Genomic DNA, 19783 nt, shown 5'->3' on the forward strand with positions numbered 1-19783 from the left:
CAGATAAAAGAAGAAGTTGCAGATGAGCATGAAACAGTTTTAGGTTAATTTGTTGGAAATAAGACAGGTTAGGATCTTTGAGGAAATTTAAGTCTGGCTAAGATTTGAGAAAGTGTGTAGTTGATTGCAGGATGTGAGTATCAGTGTCAATGGTTAGATTCTTGTGAATCTAGGAAAAGTTCAGAGTGTTGATGATCAAGCGTTAAAAGAGATCATCAGGGAGCTGAAAGGAGTCTGGGAAAATTGGCTCAAGACTACAAGGTCTGTTGTTTGATATTTTGTGGCACATGAGTGCTGAAGCAGAAGGAACAAATGGGTGCTTTGTTGGAATAACGTGTAAGTGTGTAGTCACTGTTCAGGTTTCTGTGGATGTTGCAGAGACTGATCAAGCTCAGGATATAGCTGATGTGACAGATGAGTTTTGTGAAGACGAGTACAGACTCATGGTGAAAGATGATAAGGAAAAATCAGTGATGTGATGACTAAAGGCTTCAATTTCAAAAGAGATGAGATAACATGATTATAGTGAAATTCAGACATGGAAGACTCAAGGTCTTAAAGTTTGCACAATAGGCCATCACTGTCGGTTTGACATCATGATCAAGAGAAAACATGAGGTTGCATTGATAATTGGTAGCTGATCAGACTGGTTGTCATCAAGGTGGAGTTTACATTTGGTGATAGAAATCAATATGATTGTTTGGCTTAAATTGGATTGGTAATGTCAGTTAGAAGCTAGTTTAATCAAGAATCATGTGGTTTTTCTTAGAATGTATCAGGCATCTCGCTCTGGTATATATTGCGACTAGTGCAGAAGTATACAAAGTCTTGATAATAGCAGTCAAGGGAGTATGTGAATGAGTCAAGATTGTCTGAAGCTATAAGAGAGTGTGGGAATTCGTATTCAGGAGGTGTTTATCTACATGATGGAGTGTATCAGAGGTCAGTGTGAATTGAACAAAGGTATGCTAAGATGGTGATTGTTAAAACTGTTGGCTGAATATTTGTTATGTGTAGTAGATTGAACGAAATTTTGTGTCGAAAGTCTTCATAGCCTTAGGATGTCAGGCGGCGTGACCTGTTAGAAACAACAGCGGTGCATTTTGGGATTCAATCTATTGTTGTCATACAAATTGAATTTGAATCGAAGACTGTTTCAGGTGTTTGGAACATATTTGATTCTAGAGTTCTGCTATGTGGTTCAGAAGGATTTTCTGAGTTAGTAAGCAGAGATTAAAAGGTTTTTTTGATTCAGTCACTAGGACAGTCTCTTTGGAGTCAGTCAAAACCATAGAGGAAAAGACTGTTTGATTTTGAAGACACATAAGTGATTGTGTTGTGTTTGAGGTATTCAGTCATGAAGTGATCTCCGGTATTGAAGTAAGTTACAAGGTTTTTTTCTGTGACATCAAAATGAACACGAAGGTGTTTTTTCTTCTGAACGAGAATCTTAGAGACAATTGCAGGTGTTTGTAAGTATGGTCTCTATAATTTATATCAGGAAAGTCTGTTGTGCATCTCGCATGGAAACATGTCTTATCTCAAGGCTTGAAGTATTTGCAACTGATATGAAGTCATAGAAAAACTGATTATGCAAGAGAGTCAAATTGCATTTGTTGATCAGTTGAAGACAACTACCTGAGAAGTTTTAAGTTGTATATTTGCATCATAAGGTGGAGTTTGAATAATCTCCTTGGTAAAAGGCTGTTAAAGTTATAAGAAGATTTATGATGATGTACTAAGTTTTTTGGTGGATTCTGCGTACTGGTGAATGTGTTGCAGAGTTGGAGTAACACATCATGAGCTTAAGGTTTGATGTGAAGAAGCTTTAAGGTATTTTCTCAGACATATCACATGTTATGATGATATGATACATGGTTGAAGTGACTGACAGCGTGTCACAAGTTGTTGGTGGTAATTCTATTTTACCAGGATGTTTGAACCTGTGAAGTGGTTCAGGTTGATATGTTAAGACATATGGTTGTAATGGATAATCTCGGGTTATACAGTGGTGTTTCTGGATGTTGAGATTCTTTACATGTCTAACAAACTCAAGAAGGTGTTGTTGTCAAGGTGTATGATCATACATGTGAGAGACAACACTTGTGGTTTGAGTTAACCCGGTTTGGTTGTAACTCAAACAGGTACAAAGAGTCGATTGAAGATCATTGGTTATTTGGTTGGCTCAAGTTGTAACCGGCTCACTCTATCTATATGAGTGATAAAGAGGGTTTGTTATTTTGATAAGTTAAAATCAGAGAATTGGTTCAGGTTGAAACAAGGGTGTTTCAGTGTTTATGTAGGTGATTCAAGTAAAGGTTTTATTTCTGTCTCAGTGCGCACAAGAGTTGGAATTCAAGGGCTAGCAAGTTAGAATCAGGTTTTGCAGGATGAAATTCAATCACTAAAACAGGTATATGGTGTTTGACATAAACCATAATGAAAACTGTGTGATTGTTTAACTCATAAGTAGTCTAGCTTATGAAGTGATTTGTTGAGTTAACATATTATTGTATAGCTTATGAGTGGGAATCTCATGATCAAAGCTATGAAGATGTCAAACGCATGACAAGGATGACACAAGAGTGTCTTGAGTACTGGTTTATCTTTGAAGGAATGGACATAAGAATTGTCAAGGTTCAGGGGTCTGTGTGGTTATTCATAGAAGGATGCGTTGATGGTTGATGCAAATTTCAGGAGTTGAATTTGCTGATATGTTTGTCGTATGGGTAGCTTATGCAAGTTATTGAAGATTTTTTAGCCAAGTTCAGAGCTGGATTCCAAAGGTTCTATGGGGCGTGTTTCTTCAAAGTTTCAAGCTTGAATCAAGGTGGAGTTTTTTGAGATGTGATCCAACTTGAAACAGGAAGTTGTAGTGGATCAGAAGTTTGTCTATGTTTGTTTAACATGGGCCTGTTTGGTCTGTCAGAAACTGGGCCATATATTAGTGTGAAACTCATACAAGAACTGACTATGTATTAGGTATAAATACATAAGGTCAAACAGATGAAGAGAAGAGAGAGCAACAAGAGTTGCGCCGAACCCTAGTTCAGGCGGTTCTGAAGAGGTGAACAGAGCTAGAGAGAGATGTAGATTCTCGGTGTATCTAGGCTCAATCTCTTGTTATTCTTCTTTCATATGTTGTTCTTGTGAGACTCGATCTAGAATGTTAGATGAGTGTGAGAGATATGTTGTAACACATATGTAACTCTTGATCTATAATGGATGTTGAGGACTCTGTTTCCTCCCCAGACGTAGCTGCTGATGCAGTGAATTGGGTCACCAAATCTCTGTGTTCTCTGTTTATGTGTTTTCTCTATTTCCGTGTTTAAAGCTCGTGTCAGATCCATCAATAAGTACTTGATTGAATCTAAAGTTGTTTTATCGATTTACAACAAGTGGTATCAGAGCCTCAGGTTCTTGAGGAGCAAGCTTTGTGAGAAAGCTTTCAGATCTGTGAAGGAAAGTGATAGCTTTATATCAGATCTGTAGTTCGCAGATAGATGGTGCTAATAATAACATGAAAGAAGAAGATGGTGGCTGTTCTGGGTTTCAGGTTTATGAAAGATTCACTACAACGGATCCGATAAGATCAGATGTTTTCAGGTTTATGAACTCTGAAGGATCTACAACTTGTCTCCTCCAATGGCTCGAGAGTTGAACATCAATGTGAGTTCTGGACCAAGATGTTCACTGGTGATGATGTTGATATCAGTTATATGATATATCTTGAGGCTGGTACAAGAACTCTCATCCATAGAGTTTGTTCTTGATTTAAGGTTGCGCAACCAATAGGAGATTAGTTTGAGGTGGAGCTAACCTCTACTTGCTTTAGGCTCAAATATTGAAGACGTCAAGTCTGTATCCTCTACAGTCACAAGGTCAAAGTGTGATGTTCTAAAGAGTTGTTTCTATTTGTTGATGGTCTACATGAGTTAAGAGAATCAGAATATTGGTATAGCACAAAAGGTTGGCTGTTGATTTTGCAAGGGATTATCCAAGATTCAATGCTGGGTTCCAGGTTGTGTTTTGGTATATTCAGTTTGCTGAAGGTCTGATGCAGCTTGTGTGCGAGTTTCAGAAGTTGAACAATCCATATGAATAGGATTCTGCTACAATGGGACGCCATAAAAGCTTGAATTCCTATGTGTGTTAATGGTTGTTTAAGTATCAATAAGGGTTTCTGGTTCAGATAAAAGAAGAAGTTGCAGATGAGCATGAAACAGTTTTAGGTTAATTTGTTGGAAATAAGACAGGTTAGGATCTTTGAGGAAATTTAAGTCTGGCTAAGATTTGAGAAAGTGTGTAGTTGATTGCAGGATGTGAGTATCAGTGTCAATGGTTAGATTCTTGTGAATCTAGGAAAAGTTCAGAGTGTTGATGATCAAGCGTTAAAAGAGATCATCAGGGAGCTGAAAGGAGTCTGGGAAAATTGGCTCAAGACTACAAGGTCTGTTGTTTGATATTTTGTGGCACATGAGTGCTGAAGCAGAAGGAACAAATGGGTGCTTTGTTGGAATAACGTGTAAGTGTGTAGTCACTGTTCAGGTTTCTGTGGATGTTGCAGAGACTGATCAAGCTCAGGATATAGCTGATGTGACAGATGAGTTTTGTGAAGACGAGTACAGACTCATGGTGAAAGATGATAAGGAAAAATCAGTGATGTGATGACTAAAGGCTTCAATCTCAAAAGAGATGAGATAACATGATTATAGTGAAATTCAGACATGGAAGACTCAAGGTCTTAAAGTTTGCACAATAGGCCATCACTGTCGGTTTGACATCATGATCAAGAGAAAACATGAGGTTGCATTGATAATTGGTAGCTGATCAGACTGGTTGTCATCAAGGTGGAGTTTACATTTGGTGATAGAAATCAATATGATTGTTTGGCTTAAATTGGATTGGTAATGTCAGTTAGAAGCTAGTTTAATCAAGAATCATGTGGTTTTTCTTAGAATGTATCAGGCATCTCGCTCTGGTATATATTGCGACTAGTGCAGAAGTATACAAAGTCTTGATAATAGCAGTCAAGGGAGTATGTGAATGAGTCAAGATTGTCTGAAGCTATAAGAGAGTGTGGGAATTCGTATTCAGGAGGTGTTTATCTACATGATGGAGTGTATCAGAGGTCAGTGTGAATTGAACAAAGGTATGCTAAGATGGTGATTGTTAAAACTGTTGGCTGAATATTTGTTATGTGTAGTAGATTGAACGAAATTTTGTGTCGAAAGTCTTCATAGCCTTAGGATGTCAGGCGGCGTGACCTGTTAGAAACAACAGCGGTGCATTTTGGGATTCAATCTATTGTTGTCATACAAATTGAATTTGAATCGAAGACTGTTTCAGGTGTTTGGAACATATTTGATTCTAGAGTTCTGCTATGTGGTTCAGAAGGATTTTCTGAGTTAGTAAGCAGAGATTAAAAGGTTTTTTTGATTCAGTCACTAGGACAGTCTCTTTGGAGTCAGTCAAAACCATAGAGGAAAAGACTGTTTGATTTTGAAGACACATAAGTGATTGTGTTGTGTTTGAGGTATTCAGTCATGAAGTGATCTCCGGTATTGAAGTAAGTTACAAGGTTTTTTTCTGTGACATCAAAATGAACACGAAGGTGTTTTTTCTTCTGAACGAGAATCTTAGAGACAATTGCAGGTGTTTGTAAGTATGGTCTCTATAATTTATATCAGGAAAGTCTGTTGTGCATCTCGCATGGAAACATGTCTTATCTCAAGGCTTGAAGTATTTGCAACTGATATGAAGTCATAGAAAAACTGATTATGCAAGAGAGTCAAATTGCATTTGTTGATCAGTTGAAGACAACTACCTGAGAAGTTTTAAGTTGTATATTTGCATCATAAGGTGGAGTTTGAATAATCTCCTTGGTAAAAGGCTGTTAAAGTTATAAGAAGATTTATGATGATGTACTAAGTTTTTTGGTGGATTCTGCGTACTGGTGAATGTGTTGCAGAGTTGGAGTAACACATCATGAGCTTAAGGTTTGATGTGAAGAAGCTTTAAGGTATTTTCTCAGACATATCACATGTTATGATGATATGATACATGGTTGAAGTGACTGACAGCGTGTCACAAGTTGTTGGTGGTAATTCTATTTTACCAGGATGTTTGAACCTGTGAAGTGGTTCAGGTTGATATGTTAAGACATATGGTTGTAATGGATAATCTCGGGTTATACAGTGGTGTTTCTGGATGTTGAGATTCTTTACATGTCTAACAAACTCAAGAAGGTGTTGTTGTCAAGGTGTATGATCATACATGTGAGAGACAACACTTGTGGTTTGAGTTAACCCGGTTTGGTTGTAACTCAAACAGGTACAAAGAGTCGATTGAAGATCATTGGTTATTTGGTTGGCTCAAGTTGTAACCGGCTCACTCTATCTATATGAGTGATAAAGAGGGTTTGTTATTTTGATAAGTTAAAATCAGAGAATTGGTTCAGGTTGAAACAAGGGTGTTTCAGTGTTTATGTAGGTGATTCAAGTAAAGGTTTTATTTCTGTCTCAGTGCGCACAAGAGTTGGAATTCAAGGGCTAGCAAGTTAGAATCAGGTTTTGCAGGATGAAATTCAATCACTAAAACAGGTATATGGTGTTTGACATAAACCATAATGAAAACTGTGTGATTGTTTAACTCATAAGTGGTCTAGCTTATGAAGTGATTTGTTGAGTTAACATATTATTGTATAGCTTATGAGTGGGAATCTCATGATCAAAGCTATGAAGATGTCAAACGCATGACAAGGATGACACAAGAGTGTCTTGAGTACTGGTTTATCTTTGAAGGAATGGACATAAGAATTGTCAAGGTTCAGGGGTCTGTGTGGTTATTCATAGAAGGATGCGTTGATGGTTGATGCAAATTTCAGGAGTTGAATTTGCTGATATGTTTGTCGTATGGGTAGCTTATGCAAGTTATTGAAGATTTTTTAGCCAAGTTCAGAGCTGGATTCCAAAGGTTCTATGGGGCGTGTTTCTTCAAAGTTTCAAGCTTGAATCAAGGTGGAGTTTTTTGAGATGTGATCCAACTTGAAACAGGAAGTTGTAGTGGATCAGAAGTTTGTCTATGTTTGTTTAACATGGGCCTGTTTGGTCTGTCAGAAACTGGGCCATATATTAGTGTGAAACTCATACAAGAACTGACTATGTATTAGGTATAAATACATAAGGTCAAACAGATGAAGAGAAGAGAGAGCAACAAGAGTTGCGCCGAACCCTAGTTCAGGCGGTTCTGAAGAGGTGAACATAGCTAGAGAGAGATGTAGATTCTTGGTGTATCTAGGCTCAATCTCTTGTTATTCTTCTTTCATATGTTATTCTTGTGAGACTCGATCTAGGATGTTAGATGAGTGTGAGAGATATGTTGTAACCATAACACATATGTAACTCTTGATCTATATTGGATGTTGAGGAATCTGTTTCCTCCCCAGACGTAGCTGCTGATGCAGTGAACTGGGTTACCAAATCTCTGTGTTCTCTGTTTATGTGTTCTCTCTATTTCCGTGTTTAAAGCTTGTGTCAGATCCATCAATAAGTACTTGATTGAATCTAAAGTTGTTTTATCGATTTACAACAAAAATTCTTACTCGTCATCTTCAACATGATTAGAAAAATGATGAAAAGGAAAAAACAGAGTAGTATATATGTACCTTTTGCTTATATGTAGATTTTTAGCCGATGTGTTCCCTAATAAGAATAATAATAACAAATGATGCGTAGATAATGTATGTTTACTAGGAATTATCTCGCTGTAGCATGGGACAAAACTTTTTAATTTTTGAATTTAGGGAGAATTTATTTTTAGTTTTCCTAAATTCACCCCCTCTAATGAACGTGGGTCCATCTTTGTAAATAGATGTATATATAACTTCATCCCTACAAAATTTATTTGATTACATATGTATAGGGGTGTCTAAATGGTTCCAAATTTATAGATCAATCCAAACCAAACCAATCCAAAAATTTATTGGATTAATAGTTTGAGTTTTAATGGGTTAATGGATTATAATGGTTTATGAGTTTAATGGATTGATATAAAATGGTTGATAAGTTAACTAAAACCAAACCAAATATAGTTAAATTGATTTTAAATACCAAATTAAACCGTATATCTCCATTTGACTCATATCTCCATTTGCTAGATAACACACTTATTCTTATCGCATCTCTAATCTAAAGACGAGTCAGAATATTTTCAATTATGCTTTGTGGTAGATCCCTTATGAAATCTGGTGAACCATCAGAACTACGTAAAAAGTTCTTGCATTTTGATTTCAGACTATATTCTGTAAACCATCTTGGCATCTGGTGAGCTCATTTGATTAACAAGTATAGGAGTCGACTCCTTCCCAGTAATGTGCAAGCTTTGTTATGCACTCATTCTTGGATACATGGTTACAAGGTGGATTGAGAAGGTAAATAATACTATATAGTTTATCAATTTGCTTTACTTGAATTAGTTTATATTATTCTCTTACAATTTGTAGATGACAATGGCAATATAATTAGTATTCGATCATATCCAAATTCTGTGGGAGACAATTCTGTTGATATTTCCTTCCCCACAAGACCAGAGACTTAAAACCACTGCCATTTAGAGGTTCTCTTGTCTTTCTTTTGTTTCAGTTTTGTTTGATGAGTAGTGTTTCAGTGTTCGAGTGTTTGATGTCTAGAATGTTTGAGTTTGAGTGTTGATGCGTAGTGTTTGAGTGTTTGATGTCTAGAATGTTTGAGTTTTGTTTCATGTGTAGAGTTTGATTTCAGATGGAGATGGTGTCAAAGACAGGTTAGAAGAAGCTTAATGAATGTGAGGGAAACAATGGTGTCAACGAGAACTTAGAAGAAGATTAAAGAAGACATCTTAGAAGAAGATTTTAGAATACAACTTAAAACAATGATGTTATTTTCTGGATTATTATTGTTTAAAATTTATTGTTTTCAAAATCTAAATAGAGACATAAATCATGTTTATCATAAACAGTTTATCTATAAAATTACACAAGCTTTGATAATTTTGTAAAATTATACATAGTCTCATGATTATACAAAGTGGGTCAATTCATTTAACTCATTAATCCATTAAGCTAAATGGATTGTGGTTTGATCCAAACCTTGCTAAATGAGTTGGGTTGAATCATCACCCATTAAACACTAAAACCTAATGGTTTTGGGTTGGTTTAACCAATTTGACACCCCTACATATGTATATAAGCGGAAACACGTCCTATTCCCCCCCCATAACTATGACATCGTACCACATCTACGCGGAACTTAAATCTCATCCTGTGGATCCCCCATAAACTATTGTAAATCTATTTTTCCGCGAGACGATAGTTCTCATGCCATTTTCCCCTGAAGTATTATATATCATCTAATCGCCCATGAATCTGGGTTATACGGGTTACTGTTGGTTTACTATTTGCTTGACCAAGTAATAAACCCATTGAACCAATTAAACCCAATTTCAACCCGATTACAACCCGATTAGAATATTAAACCATGATTAACCAATACCCGAACCCTCAAATCGATTTCTCACATCTATCTTCTTTATTTACGAACCCTACTTTCAAAACCCCCAAATCAATTTCTCTCTCGAAAAACCCTAAAATCAAAACCCCCAAATCGATTTCTCATTTCGTTGCTTTTATTCACTCTCTCGACAATGGATATAATCCTCGCAGATGATAATCCTCCGGTAGGAAGAGATCGAGATCACGATTCAGGGGCAGAAGATTGAGATGAATCTTTTGTCCACATGCTTGCCAAAGAGTTCACCGAAGATGAACAATCAATCCATCACGATGTGTACCTAGAAACCGACGACGAGGCTGATGGTCGTGAAGATGGTCAAGTGAGAATGCGAACACCCATTCTTCATGGTGATGGGATAATGTATAAAGACCAAAAATTCCACAATGGAATCTCGTTCAAGGAGTGTGTCACCGACTATGCACTACTAACAAGTTCCAATCTGAAGCAATACATGTATGATAGAGATGCAATCGAGTTTAAATGTATTGGTGCTAAGGGAAAATGTGGGTGGCAAGTGTATGCTGCATCTCTCGGTGATGATCCTTTCTGGAGGATTACGGTGTACAAGGATAAACATATATGTATCCCTAATGAAGAGTGTGCAATGTTTTCGGTCCCAGTGATAGCTAGGATTTTTCTTGATAAGATTAGGGAAGAACCAGAGTATTACATGCTTGCCAAGATGGAAAAGATTATAATGGAGAAGTGGAAGATATCAGTTACAAGGCCTCAATGTCAAGCTGCTAGGAGAAAGGCATTGGGATGGATCTCGTCGGACTATGATACTCAGTTTGCACGTCTCCGAGATTATGGTGCCGAGATTATGGAATCAAATCCAGGATCTGTTGTGGATATTGCTACCATGAAGAATGATGCTGGTGAGGATGTCTTTAACCTGTTTTATGTCTGTTTTGATGTTCTTAGAAAAACATGGAAAGCTAGTTGTAGGCCACTAATAGGAGTTGATGGGTATTTCTTAAAAGAAAAGATTAAAGGGCAGTTATTAGCGACATTAGGCAGAGATGCAGACAATACTATTTATCCAATAGCATGGAGCGTTGTTCAAGTCGAGAACACAGATAATTGGCAATGGTTTGTGAATAGGTTGAAGATTGATCTAGACTAAGGTGATGGAGATGGTTACATTATTCTGTCAGATCGGCAAAAGGTATGTGTTTCGTTTTGTATTTATTAAGCTCTAGCATAATTATGTTTTATGAAGTTGTAGCATAATCATGCGGTTTCTGTTTCAGGATTTGATAAAAGCTGTTGAGTTAGAGTTACCAAAGGTGGAGCATCGAAAATGTGTTAGGCACATTTATGGGAACCTGAAGAAGAGTCATCCTAACAAAAATCTTCTGAAGAAACATCTTTGGGATCTGGCTTGGAGCTACAATACCACCGAATATGATCAGAACTTGGAGAGGATCCACGCATATGACTCAAAGGTGCATGAAGATGTCATGAAGACAAAACCAAAGACTTGGTGCAGGGCCTTTCACAAGCTTGGCAATTACTGTGAAGATGTTGAGAACAACTCCATAGAGTCCTTCAACAATACCATCAACAAGGCAAGAGAAAAGCCATTTGTGGCTATGTTAGAGATGGTTAGAAAGCTTGCCATGGTTCAGATTGCTAAACGATCTGCCCTTTCTCATGATCACAAAGGTTAGTTATTGTTTTGACTTGTTAACATTGTTTTGATTTGTTAACAAAGGTTAGTTATTGTTTTGATTTGTTAACAAAGGTTATTATCGTTAACATCGTTTTGATTTGTGTGTTAGGCATTTGTACTCCTTATGTCAAACGGTTCTTTGCTAAAGAACATGAGAAAGCTTTTGAGTGCTTTGTGAGTGCTACCACAAATGGGATGTATGAAGTCTAGCTGGGTTATGACAGGCACAAAGTCTGTTGAGAACAATGAAGTGTACCTGCATGAAGTATCAAATCTACGGAATCTGATGTGAACATGCATACGGAGTTATACTTAAGAAGACACTGGAACCTGAAGATTATAGTATAGATTGGTAAAGCGTTTGTGGGGGCGTTATGTGGGAAACGCCAATGCTCAACGCCAATCAAGAATTTTTTTATCCCTTTCACACGTGTAGAAAAAAAGGGTAACTGCTCTAAACTATGAAGCGTTATCATACTGGATTTGGGAGAGTTTGGGCTATTACTTTTAAATAATGATCACTTAAAATATATTAATTTTGAAACAAAAACATTCTGGTAAAAAAATCTTTGACTTGAGTCCGAATAATCAACAATATATTCGAATATGCTTTCAATATTCCTTTATTCAAATTTAAAATTAACATTTTCAAAAATATATATTTAAATTTTATTTACAAAATTGCTAATTTTACTTACAATATCTGTAATAGAATTCTTGATAGTTTAAAAATTTAAGTCTATAAATACCAACAGCTCAACCCAACAATTATCACTTCACAAAAGGTTAAGAGAGAGTTTGGGTAAGGTTTCAATCTATATATTTTAAGCTTACATAAATCCAAACATGCAAACATTATTGAACTTTTTTCCGTGTAGGACAATATAGCAAATCAAAACGAAGGTTCTTCAACACCATCTTCCGAGGTGACCCTCTCTCTTATTTCTTCTTCTTCTTTTTTTTTTAATTAGTGTTCTAGTTTTCGTCTCCTATATTTTTAAGTGTTTATCAATGTGATTGATTGTATTTAAATATTTATTTTAAATTTATGTGGAATCGTGAACTGAGTCATGGATTATTGCAATTGTGCAATGATCAAAATGACAAAGGTCACTGGACGGGTAAATGTCTTGATGAAATTGGTCGACAAAGTGTTCGAGCTGAATTTCTCAAACGTTTTGGTTTGGCTCTTCCGTGGAAAACTTTCAAAAACCGGATGGATCACATAAAAAAGCAGTACGATGTTTACAAGCAGATCAAACGAACAACTACTGGATTTGGATTCAATGAATTTGGAGAGCTCGACATGTCAGCTGATTGGTGGAATGAGCTAATAAGTGTAAGTAATTTTAATTAATGTTAAACTTATTTCATATTATATATACATATGATATGTCTATATTTTGTCTCTGCTTAGTATGTATTTGTCATGCATTTAGCTAGGTAACTAGTCGGTTTGCATCAATTTCTAGCCTCTTTTGTACACTTTGCATATTTAGATAGTTCTTGCATCATCCTTCCATACATTGTGCATTTCGGAGTATTTCAGGTATGTAGGAGACGTCAGGAACACATTGTCCGAGACTCTGTTCGAGTCACCATTCAAGTCCTCATCCTTCAAGTCGACCCAACACCATTCGAGTCCACGTCCTTCGAGTCGCCCCAACACCATTCGAGTCCACCACTCTCGAGTCACCACTCGAGTCATCACTCGAGCCACCGGTCGAGGGATTCAGTTTTCGACGTCTTCACCAAAGTTGTAGAGAATAGAATCATCTTTCCAATGCTATTTATTTTAAGCCAATCGGAAGTATGGTTCAAACGTTATCATCATTTTAGTGGACGCGTATACACCCAGCTCGAGCCACTCGTCATGCAACCACTCCACCCCGTTCGAGACGTTCCATTCGAGTGAGATTTAGCTTTCAACGTCTTCATCAACGTTGTTGAGAATTGAGTCATCTTTCTAATGCCGTTTATGTCAAGCCAATCGGAAGTATGGTTCAAAAGTTATCATCGTTTTAGTGGATGCGTCTACACCCAGCTCGAGCCGCTGCCCGTCGACTCGACCCTCCAGCTGGAGCTGCTGTCCTTCGACTCGACCCTCCAGCTCGAGCTGCTGCCCTTCGACTCGACCCTCCACCACTCGAGCCAACACCATCACCCACTCAAGCCACCACTCGTTCGCACATGTCAGGAAGACGTTCCGTCTTACACGCTTCACGAGATTCCCAAACCGGCTCTTGATCTTGTCGTTTTAAGTTTTAGGGATTTACATGTTTTTACTATAAGTACGTTTTGTTAAGTTTTGGCGGAAACATCCTATCTTTTATCTCATTTTGTTCTTAAGGTTTTACTTAGCCTCCAAAAACATTTTCAGGATCTAAATATCTTCTAATTCATTGAGTTTTTGCACTCGCTTTCTTCTAAAAAGTTGTTCTTCTCATTTCTATCTATCTACTATGCTTTGTTCAATGTTTTTATGGATTTGTATCTTTGCTGATGATTTCCGGATCTGAGTAGTGTTAAGGTTCTTAGGGATGGGATAGACTAGGTGGAGGATCTTAGGATGTAGGGTGTTTAAGCTTGATTTGTATGATTCCCTTCTGGACTAGTGTTAGAATTACTAGTTTCTCTCTAATCAATTGGAACTAGCTTCGAGACATTTCCACACCCAAAAGGAGTTTGATGAAATGTCTGACCAACTAGTGCCAGAGACTTACGTTCCTAGCCTAAGAGATTAGTTGTCTAGGATGTTTGTTGACGTGAATGAACTTGTTTTTCATGCCATGCTTGATCATGTTTCTCTAGCGAGAGCTAGGTATGGAAGTGGTTGAGTCTGAGTAGCTTTTGCCAAGAGATCGGATTAGCTAAATTGTGATGTTCATTGTTTAGGGATAGTTTGCTTGTCGTATGTTAAACACTCTGTAGACTAGGAGACTCCACCAACATCAATTACTCACATCCATAGGACTTTTATCTTTTTGATTGATATTACATTCCTGAGACTATTTCGTTTGTTCATGCTTAGAATCGTTTTCGGTTTCAATTATTCTTGTTCGCTTCTTGTCATACATTTTTGTTTCTAGGTCTATGACTCATTTCCGTTTTGCTTTCTGATCGCTCTAGGATTGTTAGACATAAAAACACTCTTTTTGAATTGGCTTAACTTGTGATTTCTTGATTGCATCTTGAGTGGTAGCAACATTCCATTTGGATTGACACCTTAAGTACTACAATTGCATAAGGTTAATTGAACCTACTAGGAGACACACAAAAATCTTAGTATCAATTTGGCGCCGTTGCCATTTGGGATTCGTTTTTCTACATTTAAGATTTCAAGTTTTGCAAGATTAAGTTCTATTACACATATCATTCTGAGTACTGACTTGTTTTGGTTGTCTGCTTGTTTGTTTTGCATCTCAGGAACCTGTTGATTGCAACGTTGCATGCACACCAGATCAAGAGGACATCAGAACCTCCTTCCTGCTATCGACGATATCAACCGGTTACAAAGACCACGACAAGCTCGTCAACTCACTGATCATCCCGCACCCGTCACAATGGAACAACCGAATGGACCACATCCGGGACCGCGAAACATTGGTGCTGGGGATGCACCGAACACTCATACTCAGCGTGCTGGAATCGTCCCTCCCGCCGTGCAGAACAACAACTTCGAAATCAAGAGTGGTCTGATCTCCATGATCCAAGGAAACAAGTTTCACGGGTTGCCTATGGAGGATCCACTCGACCACTTGGACGAGTTCCACCGTCTATGCAGTCTCACCAAGATCAACGGCGTGAGTGAGGATGGTTACAAGTTGCACCTCTTCCCATTCTCCCTGGGAGACAAAGCTCATCAATGGGAGAAAAACCTTCCCAAGGGATCAATCACCACCTGGGATGGTTGCAAGAAAGCATTCTTGGCCAAGTTCTTCTCCAATTTCAGAACAGCACGTCTCAGGAATGGGATATCTAGCTTCACTCAGAAGAGCTCAGAATCATTCTGTGAAGCCTGTGAGCGTTTCAAGGGTTACCACAACCAGTATCCACACCATGGTTTTAGCAACGAGTCACTGCTGAGCACTCTCTACCGTGGTGTACTACCAAAGATACGCATGCTGCTTGACACTGCTTCTAACGGTAACTTCCTGAACAAGGACGTAGATGAAGGTTGACAACTGGTTGATAATCTAGTCCAGTCTGACGACAACTACAATGAAGACTATGACCGCATAGTTAGAGGCGACGCTAGGTCTGAGGAGAAGTACAAGAAGGACCTCAAGAATGTCAATGAGAAACTTGATCGTATCTTGCTAAGCCAACAGAGGAGCATCCACTTTGTATCTGAGGATTATCCTTTCCAAGTTTCAGATGGGGAGGGTGAGCAGACTGAGGAGATCAGCTATGTCCATAATCAGGGTGAATACAACAAAGGTTACAACCAATACAAGGCAAACCCCAATTTGTCTTACCGGAGCACCAATGTTGCAAATCCATAAGATCAGGTTTACCCTCCTCAACAGCAACAACAAGGTCCACAAAAACCTTTTGTTCCTTACAATCAAGGATTCGTGCCTAAGCAACAGTTCCATCAAGGTTATCACACTCCTTCCGGACCACCACCAGGATTTTCAACTCAACAAGTTCCACCTACTCAAGCTCCAGATCAAGAAATGAAGCACATGTTGCAACAACTTCTTCAAGGTCAAGCTAGTGGTTCTCTGGATACTGCTAAGAAGTTTGCTAAACTTAGTCAGCGGATGAAATGTTTATACAATGATCTGAATGTCAAGTTTGAAGCTCTTAACTCCAAGATGAAATATATGGAAGGCAAGACTGTTTTATTTCTACCCCAACAACTGGACAACTACCCGGAAAAGCAGTTCAAAACCCCAAGGACTATGCTACTATCCATGCCATCACCACCCAAGTTGTAGATGTACGGCTCACTGAGGACACTGAGAGTTTAGATATGGAGGATTTTCTTCAAGATGAAGTTCAGATAAAGGATCTTGTCGAGGTGCTCAAGGATCCAATTAAGTCAGCCAAGCAATCTGATCTTGAAGCTACTAAAGAACCCGCTGCTCCCAAGGATAAACCTGTGCGGTTCATTCCTCCGCCATACAAGCCACCTTTACCATTTCCAATGTCGGTACTAAGTCTTGAGTGTAGTGCAATCATTCAGAAGAAGATTGTACCCAAGAACCTCAAAGATCCTGGATCATTCACTCTACCTTGCTCCCTTGGACCTATGTCTTTTGATAGGTGTCTATGTGATCTTGGCGCTTCAGTTAATCTTATGCCATTCTCTATGGCTAAGAGGTTGGGTTTTAGAAGGTTTAAAGGTTGCGACATCTCCCTCATCCTTGCAGATAGAACAATGAGACTTCCACATGGTATATTAGAAGATTTACTTGTCAGGATTGGAGACGTGGAAGTACCAACCGACTTTGTGGTTCTGGAAATGGATGAAGCGCCAAAAGATCCTATGATATTAGGAAGACCATTCCTTGTGACTGCTGGAGCTATCATTGATGTTAGAAATGACAAGATTGATCTTAATTTGGGGGACGACTTCACTATGAAGTTTGACATCAAGGATACCTTAATGAAACCAACAATAGGAGGACAAATCTTCTATATTGAAGAGATGGATCAGTTGGCTGATGAGTTGTTGGAGGAATTAGCTGAGGAGGACCATCTCAAGACCACATTAACCAAGGATGAGGAAGAAGGGTTCTTGCATGAGGAGACCACTTGTTACAAGAACCTGCTAGATTCCCATAGAGAAACGAATGGACAAGAGGAGTTTGAGCAACTATCTGACGCAGATGAAATATGTGCAGTTGAGGCAAAGATTTAAGAACGTGAGATCTCCAACTCGATCGACGTCAAGACCCGACTCGAGACACCGACGTCCCACTCGATCGAGCCACCGCTCGAGCCGCATCTATTCCACTGTCCACCGCCACTGTCAAAGCTACTCCAGTATTGTCACCTCACCAACCTCCGTCCACTCGACCTACACCGTGAGGGTCCCCACAAGTTGATATGTCCGTCGCCCCGATCACGCTCCGCGACTCGACTGAAACCATCCGAACATTTCCGACTCGACCAACGCAGAGTTACACATCCTCGACCAAAGCTTCATTGGTCTCCCTCGTCACCATCTCCTCACCGCAACTCAAGCAGTGAATCACATCTACTTTATCCGCCGCGTTGTCTCAGTCTTTGAGTCCGACATTACGACCAATGGAGTCTCTACCTACCTCGAGCCAACACACTACGACTCGATCCTCGCTGCTTCAATACTCAAGCTGACATTGTCCGCCCAAGGAACACGTTGTTCGAGCCGACACCCCCACTCGTACCAGCGTGCCAAAACAGCTCCCGGAACCACCATTCTTCCCGTCAAACCGACACCTGATCTGGAGAGTTCACTCACCGCCATCCCATTCCACTCGATTGATTTATCCTCTCTTCGCACTTTCAAGTTTAAAATTTCGTAATTGCTCTTGTTACTTGTTTACTAACATATTAACGTTTAGCTTTGAGTTCATCATGTCTCAGCGAAACAGAAAAAGAACTGAGGTCATACATGGGATGAGAGAGGCGTATGGGTGTGTGGGTGGAAAACACTCATCACCGGATTCCATGGCAAAGCGTTTCCTAAAAATGAAGAACATAGTTGACAAAGTTGTTGGAGGTTCAGAACAGGCAGCGGGGTCAAGCAGACCTGTCAAACCGCTAACCAAGAGCAAGAGTCGCGGGAAGAGACCGGTACCAGCTTCTAACTCAAGAGAGGACAGTGATTACGAACAGGAGGAACCTGAGTTGCGTTCAGGACAAGCACCCATGAAATCTGTAAGAAGGAAGGCAAGAGACAGGGCGTTCAACAGTTTCACGAAGACGTACACGAACTTCATGCGTAAGTTCAGCTGTTCGATATCCACTACCGTCGTCCCAATGCCTATCCCCAAGAACACCAGACCAATGTCGGGATGCGCCTCCGCGACTCTCGAGTCAACTCGTCAAAGAACACTCTCTCTGGTTTCCTCCCCAGCACGTCAATCTTCATATGTGTCACGGGAGCGTCATCCTTCACCAGCTCCTTTGTGACACTCGTCTCATGAGTCCAGGGAGAGAAGGAGACAAAGTTCGCGTGGTTCCAAAGCCTCCTCAAGTCGTCGGTCAGCGCGTCATTCTGCAGCTCGAGATGAGCATGAGGTTGAGGTCGAGGTTGAGCAGCAAGATGATGCTCAGGGTGATTATCAAGACATGCGCGGGGTTGAGAAGCAGGACGAACAACAAGGTGATTATCAGCCTATGGAGGTGGTTGTGTTGGTATCAGACCATGGTGAGTCCATAGTCAATGACATGCAGTGTGACGAGCAGCCAAACATGTATCAGAACACACAAGCGGTTGAGCAGCATGTCGACCAACCAGCTGAGGTCATTTCAGCGGATCCGGAACAAGGTGAAGGACAGAGTCAATATCATGCACCAACTCATTGGGCGAGCTCCGACTCCTTCTTCTACTACTGAGGTACTCCTACCTGCCATTTGTATATACCATTTCATTCATGCATTGTTTTTGTTGTGATTCTCAAATCCTTCTGCAAATTTTTCTTACACAGGAGATTGTGTAATTTAAGTTTGGGGGAGGGTTTGAGATGAAGTATTTGATGTTGTTTTTTGTGATTTTTATTTCAATTTTTTTGCATCATATCATGATTGAGTCTGCATTCATCTATTTGCATAGAAAAACCAAAAAAAATTGAAAATTTTCAAAAATTTCAACAAAAACAGAGTGTTCATGTAGTTTGCACTTGCACATTAGGATTGAGTCTAGTGTCATTCATATAGGGTTTTTGCATTTAGCATAGGGGTTGATGATGATTGTAACCTTGGTAGCATGCTGGATTCAATATGATAGGATCAAAACCCTTGTTATTAGTTCTTTGATGCATGTTGATTGAACATGAAATTGTAAGATTGAAGCATGTTTTGAATTGATATCATTTCCTATCTACCTGAACCTAATCCTAACTTGTAATTATCCTATTATGCATTGAAATTGAACTCACGGATATCACATACATACTTGGATTATCTTTCTCCTTTTTACCACCCTTGTTAATCCAAGTAGCTGATTCCCATCCTTGGAACAGTTCCCCGCACCCTTAACCAACCCTTCTTTCAAGCCAATTGTATTCTTGAGTGTCAGGCCTTTTCCGAGTTGAGCTTGTTAGAAAGTGTTAGGTTCTATCCAACAAGAGTAGGATCCTGTGTAGTTCTAGTTCGCGTTATCTGGACTAGTAGGACTAGGTGAGAACTCGATTTTGGGTATTGGGTATGGATTTGTGTAGAAAAGCAAAGGGTAGAAAGTCTTAAGGAGGGAGATGTGTTTTCAAAGTTTACAAGTCTAGTAAATGATATAGGTTGAGCAAAGTAAAAAGTGTAATTGGTTCTGGGCATGAAATAAAAGATTAGACAAAGAAAAGAAAGTAAAAATGCTTAAGATGTCTAGAGTCCTTAGAAAAAAAAAAAA

At 39.1% G+C, this 19783-nt stretch overlaps 1 protein-coding gene across 1 annotated transcript; it reads left to right on the forward strand.

The window, feature by feature from the left end:
* LOC104743754 lies at nt 9775–10677 on the forward strand. The gene has a single exon (XM_010464803.1). It carries the CDS (start codon nt 9775–9777, stop codon nt 10675–10677), a length of 903 nt encoding a protein of 300 aa, XP_010463105.1.

This window comes from Camelina sativa, chromosome 14 (genome assembly GCF_000633955.1).
Source record: "Camelina sativa cultivar DH55 chromosome 14, Cs, whole genome shotgun sequence".
NCBI classification, from domain to species: Eukaryota; Viridiplantae; Streptophyta; class Magnoliopsida; order Brassicales; family Brassicaceae; genus Camelina; species Camelina sativa.

Bases quoted from the DNA above. Each gene is read 5' to 3' on its own strand.
- LOC104743754 (XM_010464803.1), top strand. From the start codon at position 9,775: ATGCTTGCCAAAGAGTTCACCGAAGATGAACAATCAATCCATCACGAT.